The following is an 11,341-nucleotide window of genomic DNA, read 5'->3' on the forward strand; positions in this document are numbered from 1 at the left end:
ATAGGGACAGTCTCGATTTTTGGGTCTTTTTCTTATATAGGCTCCTATTACACTCCCCCCCCCCCCCCGTCCCGACTTTTCACACTTGCTGTCTGGTCACCCTAAATGACTGCCTAGGAAGGAGCACTGCAGAAAGGGATCTGGGGATCAGAGTGGACCACAAGCTAAATGAGAGTCAACAGTGTTACGCTGTTGCAAAAAAAGTGAACATCATTCTGGGATGTATTAGCAGGAGTGTTGTAAGCAAGACATGAGAAGTCATTCTTCTGCTCTACTCTGCGCTGGTTAGGCCTCAACTGGAGTATTGTGTCCAGTTCTGGGCGCCACATTTCAGGAAGGATGTGGACAAATTGGAGGGAGTCCAGAGAAGAGCAACAAAAATGATGAAAGGTCTAGAAAACATGACCTGTGAGGGGAGATTGGAAAAATTGGGTTTGTTTAGACTGGAAAAGAGAAAACTGAGAGGAGACATAACAGTTTTCAAGTATGTAAAAGGTTGTTACAAGGAGGAAGAAGAAAATTTGTTTTTCTTAACCTCTGAGGATAGGACAAGAAGCAATTGCATTGCATTAAATTGCATTGAGGGCGGTTTAGGTTGGACATTAGGAAAAACTTCCTGTCAGAATGGTTAAGCACTGGAATAAATTGCCTAGGGAGGTTGTGGAATCTCCATCATTGGACATTTTTAAGAGCAGGTTAGAAAAACACTTGTCAGGAATGGTCTAGATAGTTAGTCCTGCCAGGAGTGCAGGGGACTGGACTAGATGACCTCTCGAGGTCCCTTCCAGTCCTATGATTCTGTGGACTCTTGAGACTTTTTACAATTCCTGGAGGGCTCTTAATCCTACAAGGTTGTTACATCCTTGGAACATAAGAATGGCCATACTGGGTCAGACCAAAGGTCCATCTATCCTGTCTTTTGACAGTGGCCAATGCCAGGTGCCCCCGAGGGAATGAACAGAACAGGGAATCCTCAAGTGATCCATCCTGTCGCCCATTCCCAGCTTCTGACAAACAGAGGCTAGAGACACCATCCCTGCCCATCCTGGCTATAGCCTTGGAACAGGTCTCTTTATTAACTTCCTTAATATTTGAGTAAGCCCTTGAAAATGATGTTGTTTAGAGGGCAAATTTTCTAACTCAAATTTAAGACCTATAGTATCACATTATATTTTAAGACATGGTTAAGAATCATCCAGCTGGGTCACTGTATGGAACTGAACAGTTTCCAGAAGCTAAAACAGGCTTTTAGATCAGTAATTTGTAAATGCAAGTTCAATTTTTAAATTAATTTTTTATGTTTTTAATCAATACACCTTGAACTGAAGTGTGTTTTTGTTTGTGCTGGAGAAATAATAAAATGCATTGGATAAACTGATTACAATGGTTAAGACTTTATTTCTAATTACTGACTTACTAGGAAAAGAAAACACCTGGCCACTGGAAAAAGGTGCTAACTTTTATCTACTGGAAATATACCTTCAGGTGTGTCAGAGTTGATAGGAAATCCATGTTGTCAAATCTATTGTAATATTTTCTTTCCAATTATCACTTAAAAACCTTTTTGTCTTTCTTTTTTTAAGCTAGTGCCAAAACAAATTTGTTTTCTAATTTGTTAGTTATTCCATGTTTTAGAAGAATGTTTGAGAGGAAACTCAACTACTTTAGACTTCATAACTTTTTAGTGAGAAATAGAATATTAGGTTTGGAAGGGACTTCAGGAGGTCATCTAGTCCAACCCCCTGCTCAAGAGGGGACCAATCCCTAGACAGATTTTTACCCCAGTTCCCTAGATGGGCCCCATAAGGATTGAACTTACAACCCTGGGTTTAGCAGGCCAATGCTCAAACCACTGAGCTATCTCTCCTCTCCCCCCTTGAGTATACAAATTAAGAGTACATGTATGTGCTTGCTTATATTTTTCCAGACAATAATATACGTGAAAATAAAAAGTATGTGGGTGTTTGAGGATGATTGGTGTGAGGTTGTAAGAACAATTACGTTTAGTAAATATTCTGTATTGTGACAGACCCAGACCAGTGGGGTACAGGAGTCTGGTAGAGGCAGGGGCGGCTCTAGGCACCAGCAAAGCAAGCAGCTGCTTGGGGCAGCCCATTTGCAGGGGCGGCAGCTGGCAGGGATCCAGCCTGGGAGCTGAGAACCAACAGGGGGCCCTGGGAGCTGTAGTTCATTGGTTAGCTCCCTGCCAATAGAGCCAGCCCTGGAGCAGGGAAAGAACTACATTTCCCAGCATTCCCTTGGCCACTACCAACAGCACTGGGGGGGAGGGAGTATGGTAGCTTAAACCTCATGCTGCAGCTTGAGCTCACTGCTAGAGCAGGGTGGCGCTGTGAATGGGGAACAAGTGTGCCCAAGGGGTAGAAGGCTTTGGCCCAGATATCCCCTGCAGAAGACTTCCCCAGACTGGATTAGGGATCCTGGTGTGACCTCACCTTGCAGCCCCCAAAGAAGGAATTGGGTGGACTAAATGCCCCTCTCTACCTGAAGCCTAGCAAGGGTGGTATGTGGAGCCCACTAGAATTTAAAATGAAAAGTAAGGGAGGGGAGGCTCTACTGGAGCTGGGCAGCTTTAGATACAGTACCAGGCACGTAGGAGGATTTCCACTTCTGAGCCATGGAAGCAGAAATTGACTTCCATTCCAGATATAGCTAATATTCAGAAAGGGAATCTAGCACCTGCCTTCCAGATTTGAGCACCTCACAATTCAGGAGTGCTCAAGCTCAGTTTGGGCAGCTGTTACTTCATTTCTCCCAAATCAAATATACTGATCCACTATAATTTGCTGTAGAAAAAGTAGGATAAAATTGAGCAAGAAATGCTTCCCAGTGGTTTTTAGGACTGGAACTGCTATTTTCAACAGCCATTGCCTTGTTTGTTTGTTTGTTTAAAAGGAAGACAGTGATATTGCACTGGCAAATTCCCCATAGAAAGAAAGAGTGGAACAAAAGAATAATAAAGGCACCTCAACTTTTCCTCATTTATGTAGGACAGTCTTATAATATGCATCCAGATATCCTCCAATCACACAAGCTGAAAATTGTTCCGTTTTACTGCAGTTCTATAACCATATGGGAACCAATCCTGTTTGTGTTCTGTGCACATCCAAAATTCCTGCTGAATGACCCGCCCTGGGAGCGAGTTACCAGTGACCCAGGGCTGCGGCGGAAGGAGGGTGCAGGTGGGGGGGGGGGGAGATCCCCGGGCTGGGGCAGCAGGGTGTGTGGGGGGCACTGGTGGAGGGGAATGGGGGAGCCCAGAGCTGGTGCAGCATGAGGTGTGTGTGCAGGGGAGCCCAGCCCAGGGCTGGGGTGGGGGGCAGCCAAATTTTATTTTGCTTGGGGCGGCAAAAAACCTAGAGCTGGCCCTGGGTAGAGGGCAAATCTACTGGTCACTGGATGAGTAGTTTTCAGTTCCCTGAGTGACCAGAGCAGGGGCTGCACTAGAGTAATCAGGAACCTGCTAGAACCGTTTAAGGCCGACAGGCTGATTAGATCCCCTGCAGCCAATCAAGGCAGGCTAATCAGAGCACCTGGGTTTAAAAAGGAGCTCACTTCAGTTTGTGGTGTGCATGTGAGGAGCTGAGAGTGAGAGGTGCAAGAGGCTGTGCTGCTGGTGGACTAAGGAGTACAAGCATTATCAGACACCAGGAGGAAGGTTCTGTAGTGAGGATAAAGGTGTTTGGAGGAGGCCATGGGAGTTGTAGCTGTCATGCAGCTGTTACAGGAGGTACTATAGACAGCTGCAATCCACAGGGCCCTGGGCTGGAACCCGGAGTAGAGGGAGGGCCTGGGTTCCCCCCAAATCTCCCAACTCCTGATCAGATGCAGGAGGAGTTGACCCAGACTGTGGGTTCCACCAGAGGGGAAGATCACTGAGGTGAGTGAATCTGCCAATAAGCACAGGACCCACCAAAGTAGAGGAGGAACTTTGTCACAGTATTTACCAATTAAAGTTATGAATTCTTGTACTAAGGTTCCAAAACTGACACAGGAAAGCAAATGCAAAGTAATGCACATTGGAAAACAAAATCCCAGCTGTACAAATGATGGGATCTAAATTAGCTGTTACCACTCAAGAAAAAAATCTTGGAGTCATCATGGATAATTCTCTGAAAACAACTGCTCAATGTGCAGCTGCAGTTAAAAAAGCTAACAGTGTTAGGAACCATTAGGAAAGGAATAGATAAGACAGAACATATCGTCTTGGCTCTATATAAATCCATGATACGCTCACAACTTGAATACTGTGTGCAGATGTGGTTGCCCCATCTCAAAAAAGGTATATGGGAAAAGGTTCAGAAAAGAGCAACAAAAATGATTCACCAGGGTTCTCAAATTTCATTGCATCATGACCCCCCCCTTCTGACAACAAAAATTACTATACAACCCCAGGAGGGGGGCAAAATCTGAGTCCCACTGCCCCAGGCGGGAAGGCTGAATCCCAAGGGCTTCAGCCCAAGGCAGGGGGCCTGTAACCTGAGCCTTGACACCCAGGGCTGAAGCTGTTGGGCTCCGGCTTCGGCCCCAGGCCCTAGCAAGTCTAACGCCAGCCCTGGTAACCCCATTAAAAGGGGGTCGTGACTCACATTGGGGTCCTGACCCACAGTGTGAGAACTGCTGGATTAGAGTTCTAGAACAGCTTCTGTATGAGGCGAGATTTAAAAGTCTGGGACTTCTCAGCCTGGAAAAGAGATGACTAAGGCGGGATATGATAGAGAGCTATAAAAACTTGACTGATGTGAAGAAAGTGAATAGAGAAGTGTTATTTAACCCTTCTCATAACACAAGAACTAGGGGTCACCCAATTCATAACGCAGCAGATTTAAAACAGAAGGAAGTATTTCTTCACACAGCGCACAGTCAACTTGTGGAACTCATTGCCAGGGGATGTTGTGAAGGCCAAAATTATAACAGGGTTAAAAAAAGAACTAGATAAGTTCCTGGAGGACAGGTCCATCAATGGCTATTAGCCAGGATGGGCAGGGATGCAGCCCCATGCTCTGAGTGTGACACTGTCCCTAGCCTCTGTTAGCCAGAAGCCTGGGGGTGGATGACAGGGAATGGATCACTAGGTGATTCCCTGACCTGTTCATTCTCTCTGAAGCACCTGGCATTGGCCACTGTCAGGAGACAGGATACTGGGCTAGATGGACCATTGGTCTGACCCAGTATGGCTGATCTTATGTTCTTATGATACCTCAAGTTTTGAAATTGGGAATATCTTGGTGTATTATCTCCTTATTGTTCTAATTTTACATATAAACTTACAATATGACTTTAACTGGTGTTTGTAATTATTTTTTTCTTTCTTTATATAGGAATTAGATGCAGTGTTTCTGTCAGATAATTTCTAAGTTATTTGCAAAAAAGCTAGAGTTTATAGGTGCCTAAGTAACTCCTGGAATTACTGTTAAAGTTGCCTCCCCCTCCCCGCAACCCGAATCTGAAATGTTGCCACTGGGGGCCTAAATCTCATGAAGACTCATTGCAGGTTTGGCTCTTCAGTTAGTATCTTGCTTTATAGGGTCAAATAGCAGGACTGAGTTAATTGCACTAGTAAAGTCCTGCAACCTGATCAGTGCAGATGGGTCCTTGTGTCTGTGCGGCGTTGACCTCAGTGGGGTTCCTTATGGGTGCAGAGTTTTGCCTAGGAGGCCAGATCAAGACTGGATGTTTTCCTGAAAGCTCTGCTCTAAGAATTCATCTGGGGACATTCTCTGGCCTGTGTTATAAGGGGATCAGACTAGATGATCACAATGGTCCCTTCTGGCCTTGGAGACTCTGACTCTGTGAATGGATTTATTATGAATGGTTATTTATATTACTCCCATAGCACCATTTAGGCATTTTCTCCCAGCTGAGACTGGGAGGGACCTTGTGGTTTTTCACTTTCCTCTGCAGCATGGGGCATGTTCGCCTGCTGGAATCATCTGTGCGCGTCTCACCTAAACAATTTCCTGCCATCACATGGACCTTGGGCTTTGGTGGCAACATGGTCTCTCCTGTTTTCTGCCTGCAGCATGCTACAGTTTAGTCGCTACAGGACTGAAATGCTACTCCAGAGGTCTGCTCAGGAGCGTGAATTTACTTGCATAAGTACTTGGAGCGGGCAAGGGGCCAGGATTATTGCTAACTAGAATCTGATCTGCACTCTTGTTCTAATTGTGCAAGTGCTTGGATGCGTGAGTAGGCCCATTGATCCAACAGGACTATATTCTTACCAGTAAAATCACGCACAAGTGCCAGTGTTTGCAGGATCAGGCTTTGGGTGCTTGTATTGCTGAGCAATGACAAATGGTGCGGGTGGCTTAAAAATAATGAGATTTTCAAAAATAATAAATTGTAGCTTCTCTGTATTTGCTTTCTGGTTTTTGCACCTTTAGGGTCCATTTTCAAGCTCTCCTCTGCGACCACGAGGGCCAGAAACATCCTTTTTTTTCAGTTAACATAAGTTGAGCGTCTCATGTAATCACATGACTCTGGGAGCTGGGGCTTTAAGAAAACCCCCAAATATCATAAAACTCCTGATAAAATCGTAGAAGTGTAGGACTAGAAGGGACCTCAATAAGTCACTTAGTCCAGTCCCCTGCACTGAGAGTTTGCAGCACTAGATGCAATAAATTCAATAATAATGTCAAGTATCAGGTGGTAGCCATGTTAGTTGTATCCGCAAAAACAATGAGGAGTCGGGTAGCACCTTAAAGACTAACATTTATTTGGGCATAAGCTTTCATGGGTAAAAAATCTACTTCTTCACATGCATGGATCATAATAATGATTAATGAGTGCAAGCTACTATTATGACATTCCACTTGAGTATAATAATGATAATAAATAGCATAAATAATAATGACAAATGAAGGTGTTCATGCCACTCCATAGTTGCATTGCATTTTGCAGTTGAAGCAGAACTAAAATCCTTTAATTGTTTTAATAATCACTGTAACACATTAAAGAGTCCTGTGGCACCTTATAGACTAAGACATATTGGAGCATGAGCTTTCGTGGGTGCGTACCCACTTCGTGGGATGCATGTAGTGGAAATTTCCAGAGGCAGGTATAAATATGAAAGCAGGAGTGAGTCAGGCTAGAGATAACGAGGTTAGTTCAATCAGGGAGGATGAGGCCCTCTTCTAGCAGTTGAGGTGTGAAAACCAAGGGAGGAGAAACTGCTTGTGTAGTTGGTGAGCCATTCACAGTCTTTGTTTAAGCCTGAGCTGATGGTGTCAACACATTGTTACAGATTCCAAGGCCAGAAGGGACCATTGTGATCATCTTCATCTGACCTGTATCACACAGCCCAGAAAACTGCCCTGAAATAATTCCTAGAGCTGATCTTTTAGAAAATCACCCCTGAGCGCAGTGACAATATGAAGTATTAGCGATGACTAATGAGGATAATTAGTCCCTTGCATCCGACGAAGTGGGTATTCACCCACAAAAGCTCATGCTGCAAAACATCTGTTAGTCTATAAGGTGCCACAGGATTCTTTGCTGCTTTTAATGAGGATAATGTAATTGTAGCAGTAATGCTCTGCCCCTCCCCCAGTATTAGTGCAGTGACACTGGGCGGGATCAGAATTCAAGCTGCAATTAATCCACAGGAGCAGATTTACACGAGATAAAGTTTGGTCCATGACAGATACTCCCCCCAGCTCCAGGCTGCGCAGCAGAGGGGAGGGGGGTAAATAAACTACACCTCCCAGCATGCTCTCTGCTCACTCCCGGACTACAGATCCCGGCCTGCCCCGGGCCTGCCCGGCAGCGAGCGGGGCAGGAGGCTGCAGCGGGCCCCGCGTGTGCAGCTGCGAGCGGCGCCCATGGCCGCCCGGGCGCTGGCGCGGGCTCTCGGGGCTGGGCGCGGGCTGGGCGCCGCCCCGCCCCGCTCTGCAGGCTGCGGGCTCACGGCTACGCCAAGAAAGCGGGTGAGCGCGGGGCTGAGCCCCCCCCCGTGCTGCTGGGGGGCGCGGGCCGCTGCCCTTCCCGGGATCCCGGGCTCGGGGGGGGGCCGGCTCCCGGCAGCCCCCGGAGCCCCCGGCGCTGGCAGCGTTCCCAGGGTGTGCCGGTGTCCTGGCCCCCGGGCGCAGCCTGGGCCGGATTTTATTCCCTGGCAGTCCCGTGCCCGTGCGGGGGGGACGGGACGTCTGCCCTGGGTGCCGGCCGGGGGGCAGGACTCCTGGGTTCCGGTCCTGCTGGCGGCCCCTGCAGCCTCGCGGGCCTGTTTCTCTTTTCCTTTCTCTGCCTCAGTTTCCCCATGTTGCAGATCCATAATCCCAACCTCATTGGGCGGGGAGGTAGGATTGGCCCAGCGGCTGGGGGGGGGCTCTCCATGGAGTCAGGAGACCTGGGCGCCAGAGGCCTCCTGTGTGACCCTGGGCCAGTCGGCCAGCCCCAGGGCCTCACCTGGAAAAGGGGGGGGCATAGGCCTGTCCTACTCACGGGGCATTGGGGCGATAAATACACTGCAGAGTGTCAGGGGTCACGTACTGTACTGATGGCGTCCTATGGGCACGTAGATTGATGCCCGTTTTGCTCTGCGCTGAGCTCTTCCCAAGCGTGTTTGGGCATCAGCATGGTGGTGGGGGGGGGTTAATATGCCCACCCCAACTGCCCCCACAAGAGAGGCTCATTGGTTTGGCCTGGAATCTCAGGGAGAGAATGTGACCCGAACTGGACTGAGAGCTGCCTTGATATCCTAGAATCATAGAATCTCAGGGTTGGAAGGGACCTCAGGAGGCATCTAGTCCAACCCCCTGCTCAAAGCAGGACCAATCCCCAAATATCACGGTGACGGGCACGTCAGAAATTCATAGGATTCAGCTCCTTGCGTTGCTGCAGGCTGGGCTTCTGGGGAGTCAAAGCGAGAGTCCAGTGGGGCAGTTGTGGAGCATTTGGGGTTTTCCCAGTCAGTGGATGTGCCGCCAAAGCTGATCCCTTGTGTAGCGAGAGTGTTTGGTCTCTGCCCCCCCCCGGGAAGCGGAAAACGCAGGCCGAGGAATTTGGCAGCTCCCCGCAATAGTCCGGGACTCCGTGCTGACGTCTGTGCTTGTCTCTGCAGTGGTGAAGGCCAAAGGGAAAGGCTTCAGTAAGGAGGAGATGAAAGGCCCAGAGGTGTGCAAGGACCCCGTGCTGCTCACCACACACGCCATGGGAGTGAACTTCCACAGACAGGGCCCGGAGGTGGCTCTGAAGGACGACTCTGAGTATCCTGATTGGTGGGTGATGCCTGATCTGCCCTCTCCCAGCCACGCAAGGCACATGGGACTAGTGGTTAGAGCAGGGTCCCGGGAGCCAGGACTGCTGGGTTCCATTTCTGGCTCCATCACTGACTCCCTGCGAGACCTTGGACCTGACTGTCCCAGCCCCTATCATGGGTTTAAATCAGGCTGATGCGATATATTGTCCCCCCAAGCTGAAAGGTGCCACGGGGAGAGCAAGGAGCTGAGTAACTCACGCTGTGAGCTCCCTGGGGCAGGGGCTTTGTTGTGTGTTTGTGCAGCCCTAGCACAGTGGGGGCTCGGGCCATGTCTGGGGTGCCTCAGCGCTACCGTAATACACCTAATAGATAATGTACAGCCCTAGCACTGTGGGTCCTGGGTCGCGACGGCGGCTCCTAAGCGCTACCAGAATAGAAATACTAAACACGCAGAGCTGTCACCCCCATGCTGGCACCCCTGCACTTGAGTCCGTGTCTGACTGTAGCTACCTGCAATGCTAGTGCTATATCCCGGCTCCCTGCAGAACCGGGCAGCGTCCCCCCTGTGTCCTCAGAGGGCCCAACCCTGCCCATGCTTAGTTCCATGTGTTTGAGGGATTAGGCCCTGAGCAGGGTCCTTCCTCCCCCATCTGCTGGGGAGGTGATCAGCAGGGCTGGGCAAGTAAGGGGAGTTTCTGGTTTGCTGGTAATTCTGAAAAGCAGGAAAAATATTCATTTCAGATGGAACAAAACAATTTGATTTGATCTTGTCTGTTTCTCAACACTTTTTATTATTTAATGAAAGGAAAGCTGGAATGCCACCTCGCTTTGAACCAAAAAAATCAAAAGGTGGAAATGAAATGGGATCATTTTTCCCAACCAAAGCAATTTGGTGTGAATTTGTGAAACTTTTCAGTGTAGCTGAATCTGCATTTTTCACTTGAAAAAAAAAAAAGCTTTGTGCAAAAAATCTGGCCCAGCTCTGGTGACCCTGGCTAGCCTTGGGGCACTTTAAATGACGAGACGTGCTAGCTGGCAAGTGACTGCACGAGCCAGGAGCCAGCCGGAACCTGAGGGGCTGCTGCGTCCCATTGCCTGGGTCAGGTTTCAGGGATTCCGCCTCGCCTGGGAACTCACTCTCCTGTGCATTGGTCCTCAGGCTTTTCCAGATGCACCTCGGCCCCCCCAAGACACTGGAGGAGCTGGACCCCGAGACGCCCCAGTACTGGAGGCTCCTGCGGAAACACAACACCTGGCGCCGCAACAAACTGAGCAAGGGCAAGAAGTTTTAGGATGAGGTCCTATGGCGACACCCCTGCACCTCCTGTGCCCCTGGGCCGGGGAAGGATGCTGCACTGGGGCTCGAGGTGGGGTTTGGACATGTCCTGTGAGACGGGAAACAGATGCAGCTGGGCAGGTCCCCTGAGCTGGGATCAGCTGGCACCTCCGCCCGGACAGGGTCTCTTATTTTTACTTTGAATACTGACGACAATAAATCACTGGCCATGACTGGACAGCGTTGGTGTGTCTGTCCTGTTATCTATGCTGTGCGTTGCCTGGGGTGTGGGACCGGAGCACTTGCAAACCCAAGGCTCAAATCTTCATGCCTCCCTCTCTCCATGGCATCTGGGGCATCGCCGGGCCGGTGGCTCCCTTTGAGGGCTGAATCAGGGTTGGGGAGGGGATGTAAGTAGTGGTACCCTCCCAAGCTCCGCCCACAAACCGAGCTCCAGCCATTTGACACCAGTGTGAGTCCACCCATGGTGGATCTTCATAATATAGTGGGTCCTCCTCTTTCTTGCTTTGATAAATTGTTTGTCATTAGTCTTCAATGATTTAGTGAACAGCCCATTAGCTTAACAGAGGTTAAGGGGTGACTTGATTGCAGTCTGTAAGTATCTACATGGCAACAAATATTTAATAATGGGCTCTTCCATTTAGCAGAGAAGGTCTAACATGATCCAATGGCTGGAAGTTGAAGCTAGACAAATTCAGATGGGCAGTAAGGCATACATTTAGGGTAATTAACCATGGGAACAATTTAGCAAGGGTCGGGGTGGGTTTTCCATCCCTGCCAATTTTTAAACCAAGATAGGACGTTTCTCTAAAAGCTCTGCTCTAGGA

General features: G+C 48.9%; 1 protein-coding gene across 1 annotated transcript; it reads left to right on the forward strand.

Annotated features, from left to right (window-relative positions):
* The first annotated feature begins 7,742 nt into the window (after positions 1-7,742).
* MRPL54 (mitochondrial ribosomal protein L54) lies at positions 7,743-10,731 on the forward strand. Its single transcript, XM_039515818.1, is given in 4 exon segments — positions 7,743-7,907; positions 7,910-7,946; positions 9,080-9,236; positions 10,377-10,731. Coding segments are annotated over 4 exon segments (393 nt in total). The 5' UTR covers positions 7,743-7,841; the 3' UTR covers positions 10,510-10,731.
* Positions 10,732-11,341: the final 610 nt, after the last annotated feature.

This window comes from Mauremys reevesii, linkage group 26 (genome assembly GCF_016161935.1).
Source record: "Mauremys reevesii isolate NIE-2019 linkage group 26, ASM1616193v1, whole genome shotgun sequence".
Classification (NCBI taxonomy): Eukaryota; Metazoa; Chordata; order Testudines; family Geoemydidae; genus Mauremys; species Mauremys reevesii.